Source organism: Boleophthalmus pectinirostris, unplaced genomic scaffold, assembly GCF_026225935.1.
Source record: "Boleophthalmus pectinirostris isolate CB_2022bp ecotype Guang Dong unplaced genomic scaffold, ASM2622593v1 HiC_scaffold_8, whole genome shotgun sequence".
Taxonomy (NCBI): domain Eukaryota; kingdom Metazoa; phylum Chordata; class Actinopteri; order Gobiiformes; family Gobiidae; genus Boleophthalmus; species Boleophthalmus pectinirostris.
Window position 1 is genome coordinate 28,386,344 of NW_026571515.1, and position 11,094 is coordinate 28,397,437.

General features: G+C 37.2%; 1 protein-coding gene across 4 annotated transcripts in view; it reads left to right on the forward strand.

Moving 5' to 3' along the window:
* Positions 1-4,681, forward strand: part of LOC110164560 (neural cell adhesion molecule L1-like protein) — a 77,818-nt gene extending 73,137 nt beyond the window's left edge. For all 4 annotated transcript variants that reach the window (XM_055166325.1, XM_020929620.2, XM_055166327.1 and 1 more), the window contains exon 25: positions 3,217-4,681. In XM_055166325.1, the coding sequence (XP_055022300.1) occupies positions 3,217-3,430 (214 nt within the window). In that variant the 3' untranslated portion in view covers positions 3,431-4,681. The remainder of the gene's footprint in view (positions 1-3,216) is intronic.
* The last annotated feature ends 6,413 nt before the right edge of the window (positions 4,682-11,094 follow it).

Consider the following 11,094-nt stretch of genomic DNA (forward strand, 5'->3'; position numbering starts at 1 on the left):
TGAAGTCAAAACACATACATAGTTTAGTTAAAGGGCCCATATTATGTCATTTCAGATCTATGTTATGATCTAATGTTGTTTCCTCATCGTAAACATACCTGGAGTTATGTTTTTTCACGCTTGTTTCACACCAAACTCTATAACCCCCATAAGTAAGTGGTTAGTTCTTCTCTCAAACTGAAACCACTTTGTTCCACTTTGTGATGTCATGTGGTTATACCAGAGGTGGTGCTACCATTAGGCCAAAGTAGGCAGCTGCTTAGGGCCCCCAAACCTGGAGGGGCCCCCAACCAATTGCCCTCAGTGCCACTAAATGGCCGAGACCTCAGAGCAATTTCATTTTCTCTCAATATGACATTAAATGAGAGTAGTTTACTTTTAAACAATAATCATAAGAACAATAATAACAAGAATCATAATAGGTGTAAACAAAAATGTAATTGTAATAGCAAAAAATAATAATAAGACAAGTTTCCAATCCACTATAATTCAAATAAATCAAGATGTGCATGTCTCAAGAACAATGGGGGAAAAACAGACAATAAATATATAAAAAACTAAACGTAACGGTGCATTATAGTGAGACCCCAAACTCAAGTTCACCTAGGGCCCCGAAATTGCTAACTCCACCACTGGGTAATACAGGAAATGCTCCACTGTGTTGTTAAACTCCATACACCTTCACTGGAATCATTTGGATAATTTCAGCCCTTGAATTGCGCATCTCTATTAAACAAAAGGTAAACGGTAGCTGTTAACTTGAAAACTACCACTACATGGCATCACAAGGTGGAACAGAGCATCTTTAGCATTGAAGATGTAGACAGATTGAAAATAAACATCTAACTTATTTACTTAAACTCAAACATGTGTGAATGAAACAAAACAACTCGGGTATGTGTTTGATGACAAAATAATGATAACAATGTTCTAACCTGTCTTAAAGATCCCTAGGGTTAATTTTGTGTAATATAGGATCCAATAGTAGGGTCGTGGATATGTATGATGTAGTCTTACTGGTTAGAAAAGGAACTATCACCACTGCCAGTGCCCTTCCCTGCATGAAAAGTGTGTTTTTTCCATTCATAGACCATGCCTCATTTGAAAGCTCAAAATCTCTAACAGTCACCTGCTCAAGGACTGGTTAATGGTTGGCTGCAGGTGCTGTGGTTTTGAATATTCTGATCTGAGCGAGTCCTTTGGGTTCATTTGCAACTGTTTCTGTCATAGAACCCAAAGTGAAGAACACATTCTGTTTTCTTACTGAATAATAGGCTTGAGAACTAAAATGCAACATGGAAATATAAACTCCTTGTTAGTAAGAAGAAATCACCTTCACAATGGCTGTTAAAATCAATATTTGATTTGAATGTTTACTTCATATCTGGGGACAGAGGTAGTTAATGTTCACGAATTATTCAAAACTACTTCAATAAAATGCCATAGAAACAATATATACAAGCATTGGCAACATCACACATACTAACATTTTGTGAATTCAATCATTCAAATATCACTTTATGTCGTAAAATAAATGATAGCCATCTTTGCAAATTTAACATTCACACAACTATGCATTTATAGCTAAATTACGTGGGCTAAAAGAGGCAGGTGGTTATTAGAGCATGCATGTGTAAATTGGTTACTTTAATTGGCCACACTGAATGAATAGCAAAAATGAATAGTTTCAAACCTGCAATCAGCTGGCCCTCCATATCCGCGTGGAAACCAATAGATAAAATAAGACTATAATAAGGCCTATTTTTGTATAAGAGGTCAAAAGTTACATACAGAAATTTGGTTCAGAAATGACTAAAGAGTATTTTATTCTTAAATGAGTTAGTAAGCTATAATAAATGAGTTATAATAAGTAAGTAAGATATTATATTTTCTCATAACAGCGATGGATATTTTTGAGTCCTGAAATGAAAACGCACCACCCATTTCACATTAAAATCTTTATTATTGCCTTGATGTTTGCAAGTCAAGGTTTAGCCTTTGTGTGTTTTTGAGCAAGAGATCAAATCATTCAGTATTAAACTACTTTTGATGGTGAAAGGAGAAAGTAGGTATTTAAACTTGTGACTCGTAACTTGTTCAAATAATTTCACCATAAAACCCCAAATTATAAAAATCACTCAGTGTTGGACATCTTTAGAAAAATCTGCCTTATCCTATTGGAGTTGTAAACTGTGGAACTTGCTACCAAGTGAAAATGTGGATAATATATAATGTTGTAAATAATGTATAAACTTAAGGCCACTAATTAAGTCATAATACTGCAATCTAAAGAAAATGAGTGTGTATGTAATTCCTCAGGTAGACAAAATTAAATAAAATTCAGTGTGTTTAAAGTGAATACATTTCACCAGTCATAGCTTCTTCAGTTCTGACAGGGTTCTGGTAACAGAGGAGCTAACTGCAATGAAACACACCCTAGTGGTTTACAACAGAGTATCTGTTATTAGTTAAGTCCAGTGAAGTACCCTAAGGTGTGAACTGTTATCTGAGTCTTACGTTACATAACTCTTCCTGATGCTAAGGAGTATCCTATTAGATAATCCTATCAAACTGATGAAGCTAATTGGATGGGTGGCGAAATGTATTCACTCTTAAAGGGCCTATATTGCACTTTTTTTTTTATTTTTTATCTGTCTTATAATGTTGTTTATCCTTATCACAAACATACATGGACACACCTTCACTAGAATAATTTGAATAATTTCAGCCCTGGAATTGCTAATCTATGTTGAACAAAAGGTAAAAAGTCACTGTTAACCTGCAAACTACCAGTTCATGACAAGATGAAACAGAGCTTTGGAGATGCAGAGTAATAATAAACCAGGCGTACTCAAACATGTGTGAATGAAACAAAACTCCAGCTCCAGGTATGTTTTGTATGATGTAACAACATTATATCCTTGTTTAAAGCTCACAAGAGTCCATTTTGTGTAATATAGAACCTTTAAAAACACAACAGTATGTCAATTACCTTAGAGTCATAGTATAGCATGTCCTTGCCTTTTATGCTATAGTGTTATTACATCTGTATTACCTACCCACCTCTTGTCGTATGCTTTTGTGAATGCCTGTGTTCCTGCATAGCTCTACATCTGCTGTTGTGAACATCTGCCTGCAATGCTTTACAACGTGTTTGTCTATTCACTGCACCGCTGACCTCTCCCATCCTTCTTCCTCTCCTGTTGTTGATTGCAGTGACAGCGAGGAGAAGCCACTGAAGGGCAGCTTGTGTTCCCTGACCGCCAATGACGACACGGGGGACAGCCTGAGCGGGGACAGCCTGGTGGACTACGCAGACGGGGGCGGGGAGTTCGATGAGGATGGGTCATTTATAGGTGAATATTCAGGACCTAAGCACCGGGGATCTGTGAGTGAGCCCAATGGACACAGCCTGGTCGCACAAGTCTGAGATGGCCAAATCCGGATTACTGCGATATCTGCCTTCCTCGTGGTGAGAGGAAAGATAAGACTCAGAAATAACTGGAATGGACAGAAGTTATGCGTGGGGCTTGCCAAAAGACTTTCAGAGGAGTATTCAATCTTTGTACACAGCAATAAGTGGACCTAATATAGATAAGGAACTCATTTTGCAAGTTTGGATTTAAGGACATTTGGTGATGCAATGTATAGTTTGTAGTGCCTCCCCCACACTGCAGAGGGACAGAAATAAGATAAGACAATCTTTATTTGTCCCGCAATGGGGAAATTCCAGTGTTGCAATACACAGTTCAAGAACAGCAGGTGAATAAATATATGCAAGAATATAAATGTGTTTAGATATTTGTAACCTATTTTTAAACAGTGAACGCATCCATCAATATTCACAGCTGAAATTCAGGTTATTTTAGGGTGCACTATGTAACTCTTGAGTGGATGGTCCTGCTCGTCTCCATGGAGTTGATATTTCTCTGCCCAGAATATTCCACAAAATGGTTATTTATTGCTCAAAATAAGATTCATTCTCAGTCTGAGTGGGATCGCCTCTCCACATGTGACCTGCAACTCAGTCTTCTTACCTCCATTGATATTGATGAGTTTAAAGAAGTTTAATGCTACAGTGGTAAGAAATAAACCTTCCATGGAGACAAGCAAGTGACGAACCCTCTTTCAGAAAAGTTACCTGGTGCAGCTTTAACATACCACTAAATAGTAGGGATGTAACGATATCCAAATCTCTCGATACGATATTATTACGATATGCATCTACGATATTTATTGCGATATTTTGAAGAGGCTGATATAATTCTAGATAAGATGCACAACCCCAAGAATTCAAGTAAAAATATATTTCTTCATGTTGTCTGCACTGAAATGAATCATGGGATATGTAGTTCCTGACGTTTATTAGCTATTGCTACTATAAAAAAAATGCCCCACGGTATTATTGTGAGAGTTTTGATGATATGATATCATGATATTTCGGTTATTGTTACATCCCTACTAGACAGATATGAATGCCATGTTTTTTTGTACCATGTTACAAAACTATCCTCCACTGTTGGGCGTCATTATTGTTCATTCATGTATATTATGTAAATACAAGATAGATGCATATTGATTACGTTAGTGTGAACATTGTTAATATGATTTCACCATGTTTTTCTATCTATTTTTGTTTTGTTACATGTCTTTGAGATATTAAATTTATCAACTAAAGGTGGTTCCCGAGGTGTACCTTTTTGAACATCCCTGTCAAAGCGAAAAGAACACAAATTATTTCTCAATGTCACGACTTGACCTCGGTTAAAAATGAATGCGTGAATGAATATTGTAATTTTAAAGTGTCTTTCAGTGTTCACAAAGGAGAATAGGACGAGTGCTTTTATATTTCAGATTTTTACCTCATACCAAAAATAATTTAGTTCACTAAATTACTGCAATCATCAAATAAAGTACTACTAGCAGTTTTATAGCTGAAACTATTATATTCATAGATACAAGACGTCTGGTACTTTTGGCAACAGTTACAGCCGTTATAACAGTTACTAACGGTTCAAACTCCTTACGTTCAGCTCATATAGTTTCATTTAATGCTGCAGGGTATTTCTATAAGGAATCCATTCTTGTATGTCTTTTAAAATAGTTATCATTTTTCCACTGTTGAGCAGGATCTTACAGGGTGACTGACTTCATAGCCTTATAATAGTATCTGGACTATTTATTAACATAGCTCCTCCATCTCACACTTCACAAGTCACAAAAAAAAGAAAAAGAGAAAAAAAAAATCACATTTAAATACGCTGCCTTTGCATTCTGCGTAAACCTCTGTATACGAAAGCCTGTATTTGACGTTTACGCTTTGGCTAAACACTGAATATGAATGCACCATAACAAAAGTATACTCATTTGCTATTCCTTAAATTATGCAGCCAATTTTGCATTCATACCACGCTTGCAGAAAGAGGAAGGAAACACACACACACAGCTAAATTAAACCCACTATTCACAAAGGTCAAACAGATCCCTGAATCCTAGAAAGATTTTTTTTTCTTCTACTGTATGTCTCTAGTACATGCAGTGAGCCCTCACATACATAATGCATGTTGCTGAAATATTCATCAAGGATATAATTCAAATAAAGTTGAGATTCAACCGATCCACATTCGTTTTAAAAGAGATGCAAAAGGGATCCAGCAGCGTCAGTGTTTGCAGGGAAATCTTAATGTTTTATGGACTGGGACACGTTCTAGACCGTTAACATGTGAAGCCACCGTATTTGGTTGGTAAATAGTCTCAATTGCTAAACAGCACTGGTAAATCTTGTAGTGAAGTATAGGAGCTTATGATCAATGTATGCATGTCCATTTTTTCTCTTGTGATTGAAGAGGGTTTATGCGTTTTTCCTCTCTCCAAGAAAGATGCAGGGTTGTTTCTAGATTGATCTTTCTGTGTATAGCTTGCATATGCGCACCCATGTCAAGGTACATTACTTTGGGTTCTTCTCTGGTTTGCCACTTTCAACTTAAAACATGCACAATAGATTAATCCTCCAGCTAGTTACTCCTGCCTGTGAACCTATAGCTCAATATCTGGAGATGGATCCCTGGTGCTGCGGGTGATCTCCTGCTGTTTCTTTCAGGATGCACCAGCACCATGAAAAGAGGAGACAAATACGAAGGACAGGTGCTGTGTGCCTGGACAATGCGTTAAGTGTACCTTATAGTCCTTGCACTGACAAACAGCTACAGAGTTGTTTACTTATTTTATTCAAAATAATATTTAAAAGTCTACTATGTAACTTTTCTGGGGAAGAGTCTTCCACCTGCTTGTCTTCATGGGCATGTTATTCCTTTACATGACATGGCACTGATATTCTGAGTTTCTGCTTGCTGTATAAGAAAAGAGGTGAGGACCACAAGAGCGTTTTCTGAAGGTTTAATATAAACACATACAGAGCTCTGGCTCTACTGCCAAAATGCAATGACAGAGAGAGTAAGTCTCAGGAACGAACAGTTTTTATACACTGGTGGAGGACAACAGGTGTGAGGCTCATGTCAGAGTGATCAATACATGGTCAGGCAAAAACTGTAGTTGTAAAAGTGTACTGTGACAACTTAACGTAATTTTAGGAAATAACAGACTTATTCTCATACTCCTTACACGAAGCTCGTTTGTCCTTCAACTAACAAAAATGGCATTAAACTTGTACATCTCCAAGCAGGTGATGCAACTAGACAAGTTACAAGTCAGATCTATGGAGGAGTTACCCCACCTACACTAAGCATACATGTTTTTCAAGGTATTTTTGTGTAGCAATAAAAATGCCTGTAACTGAAAAATAGCACAACAAATCAGATTAACGGTTTTATGAGAAAAATTCACAGTGAAGGAAAAACATCTCCATAAGAGCAGAGAAGTTACGTAGTTCACCTTTAGTAAGACAAACGTTGCAAAAAAATTAAACATTGAACCTATTACCAACCTCACCTTTTCTGCATTCTTGTGACCAGTTTTGTGCCTTCCAACTTTAATTTGAGGTGGAAAAGCCACCTAACCACAAGACAGACCTAACTTTTGCTGGTTACCATGGTAACAGTCACCTGCTAACCACCACAAAAGGAAGAAAGTGCTCATAATTTGGGGTTTGGTGTTGTTCATAGGGAGAGGGAGTTTTACTGACCAGTGTCGCCCACTGGTTGCAGCAAGAAATCTTTAATCCAGACAAACTTTAAACATCTTTGGACAAAATTTAAACAGGAATATATTTTTACGGTATATATAAATCTAGAAGTAAACTAGGCTCCACTTTTGAAAGCATTAAAATAAGGAAATAAGAACAGTGATTGATTGCTGTATGACTTGCTTGGGGCGAGTCCACTGCTTCCACCATCACCTTTGGTTTTGGTATTGTTTAGAGAAAGAGAAGTCATTGCTCCATAGTTATTTTTAGAGAAAAACTGCCATGACTAAAGTTGTATAATTCCTCCTCAGTAAAAGGCACACCAGGTATGCTTTAAACGGTACAGTGGTTGTCAATATTGGTAAATGGTCAATAGTCACATTTTATAACCTGCCAGGCTCTAAAAGCACTTTACATCAAGGAACTATTTACACATATTCGTACAACAATGTACACAGATACTGGGAGTGAGGTGGGTTGAGTGTCTTGACCAAGGACACAATGACAACATTTATCTGTGAGAGATAGATTCAAACTACTAACCTTCGAATCTGTGGACAAACGCTCTAACAACTGAGCTACTGTCAGGTAAGATATCCATTGACTCCAATTTGCCAAAGCTCTGAACCTGTTTCTAAACCAAAGTGTGACAAGCGATCATCACAAAATGAAGAGCTGCACATTTGCTTGTTATTTAGTATCCTATTTGAAAAGAAAAAGCTCTGAGTCATGTTATAATTCTAGGTGTTACAATAAAACTGTTTGGTAGGTGTTTTTATGAAGTTGCGAATCTTTTTACAAGCATTTTCAGAGCCAAACTTTTAACAAGGTGAGCATTACAGGACCAGAAAGTATATTCTGCTCCAGACTTGAGATATTTTTGACACCGGAGGCTCATTCCACATCTCTACAATACCTATGAGGCCCATACGTGCATTTGAATACACAGTCTGTCTGCGTCTATGGCTTGGTGACTACAGATGCACAGGTAATCAAAGCAGGAGAGAGGAAACTGCAGTTGAGAAACAGTCCATGTCTCACGGTAAAATAAAGGTCATTTAAAGAGATAATCCCTGTATTGTCTGGGATTATGTCCTCATCCGATTTAAAATGGCTTTCTCCAAGGATCGTGGAAACTCTAAACAACAACACAAGATTATTCCGGTCAAAGTCCCAAGTGTGTCCTAAACCACTATTAGCCCTGCTCCATTTGGTTTGTAATAAAAATGACTTAGAGATGACCTTTGTTTAAATAAATAAAGGTGTGTGGAACCAAATGAGATGTTAACTGCTTGCATCTTTATAGTTTTGTATAATAATGAGCAGTAGCTATTTAGTGTTCACCGTAAATAATAAACTTGCAGAGGTTAATTTTATAAAGGTCAGGTTTGATAGCCATATTTATAAAACAATTGAGGAAGGCCACTTTCTGCCTGTGCAGGAAGAAACAAAATGAAAGCTCTTAATTTGACCACACAATACAAGATAAGTCACAATATTGACTGAAAATAGGCCTGTCAAATTTTGAAATGTGATATACTGCTGAAGTAAATATAGATGATAAACAATAACACCGAAACTAATTTATGCAACTGATACAATAACCCGGGGGCAGATTTAAACCTTTTTTTTTTATACTTAATTAATTTTTATACTTAAAGGGACAGTCACTAATTTTGGACATAGGACCTCATTTCCTAGTTAGCCAGAGTGTTGGAGACGTGTGGAGACAATTTTTAAATTAGTCCATCCAGTCCTTGTATTTGCAGAGGATCGCTGGTGCTACACTAGCGCATGTCAATGGCCATAGTTAGCCTGCCACTAAAAACAGTATTACCCACTCCACAAAGCACCTGAAACAAATCTGTTCTTATGCCAGACTGTCGATGTGAATGTCTGTGTTGATAGAATAATTTTAGAAGTAAAACCAACCTTGCATTTGAAGGATTTATGTCTGAGCAGCAGCAGCAAATTGTAGTTCCTGATAGAAAGCTCGGCAGAGGCAGACTGATATCACCTAGCACCTATCTTACCGGCAAAGTATTCCGCCGCTGCTGAGAATATAGTGCCTCAACATGCGACGATTCATGTGATGCAAGGTTCATTTTATTTCAAACATTATTCTGTCAACACAGATATTTGCATCGACAGTCTGGCGTAATAATAGATTTGCTTTGGGGGCTTTGTGGAGTGGGTAAGACTGTTTTTAGTGTCAGGCTAACTATGGCCATTGACATGCACTAGCCTAGCACCAGTGACCTCTGCAAATACAAGGACTGGATGGAATGTTTAAAAAAGTGTCACATCTCACTCTGGCTAACTAGGAAATGAGGTCCTTTGTCCAAAATTCCAGACTGCCCCTTTAAATCTTATCATATATCCAAAAAATGTTTCAATTAGTGCAAAGAAAATATACACATGATAAACTGACCCCCCAAAAGTATTTTTCCAGGTTATACTAAGTATAGTAATGACAAGCCTATCAACAAGTGTGTAGTTTTGATTCTCCTAAATATACTAATCTACTAATATACTTTAAAGACAAAAAAAAATAAAATAAATATATAATATATATATATATATATATATATATATATATATATATATATATATATATATATATATATATATATATATATATACTTTAGAAACAAAAAATATAATACTTGATACCTGTACCATATTACATACAACTGTAATCTCAGTTTGTCCACCAAAATACACTAAGTAAAGGTAAACATTTTGGGAATCAACACTGTTATTTGGTTTAATTAGTGCATTTCAAAGAGTCATGCTCTATAGACAGTCCTAAAGCTATCATTGCACCAAGCCAATTCCACCACATCTTATATTTAAGTTAAACGCTCTGGAAATTGGCTGGTGGGTGCAAATCAATACAACTCTCACACATGAGTTGAGCCCTGTGCCCATTGCCTGTAGGCTATAACAACTTCTTGCAAACTATAGGGCCACAGCAAGGACAAAAAGGACAAAAATAGCAGCATGGTGTGGGCTGGTAGCTTTTCTCATGTAACCGGGGCATGTAATTGCAGAAGTCAGTAGTATGATGGCCCTGAAAATCTCATCAATAATAGACTGTGCATGGAGGGTTCATGGAGAGGGGAATGTGACAGGTTCATAGCTTTCTTTCTTTAGTCTTCTTTTCATGAATGAGTCAAAGGAGAGGCATCCATTTTGAGAATTAAAACATTAGAAAGGTAGACACAGGTTACCCATTAAGTCCTACTGAGACAAATGCACAAATACTTTCAAGGACAAACAAAAAGAGATTCTCAGCAGGAAAGGTCAAAGGTGGTTGCTGCGAGAAACTGAGAAGAGAATGTGATTTGAGAAGGATCGCCTTGTATTCTGAACCTCTCACAAACACATTGTGGATGAAGAGAAATAGGCAGAAAGGACCCCGACCTTGGCTCACAGTTACAATGACAGTGTTTTATTTTGCACTGAAATATATGCATTTCAATTGGCTGTTGGATGAATAGCTCTTCATTGAAATTCAAAGAAAAGATTGCACCGGGGTTAATAAAGGTTTCAATAAAAGTGACAAAATCGGCAGTCCTTCAAATCACAAAAGACAGGCTCAAAAATAGAGGCGAGGTGAAAATACAAATTTTTAAAAAGCTCTTCTGATAAGTTTTTTTGTCCACATTTCTGGAAGCTGAGTCTGGAGCAAAGGTTTGTGCTCATTTTGCCAAGGTGCACTAAATGACAGTCACAGACTGTCGTGCTGTCTGCCTTTTAAAGATGATCTGTGCTGGTTATAGCTTTAGCCGGTGCTCATCATTGTATATAGAAGTGGACTAAAGCTGCATTCAGACCCCGGCGTCAGGGTGTCCAGTACACATTCAAAGTCTATGTGGAAGCGTGTCTAGGGCATCCTGCATTTTTGCATCTTCAGTGTTCAGGCATCGATGCTCTGGACGCAGGTCCAG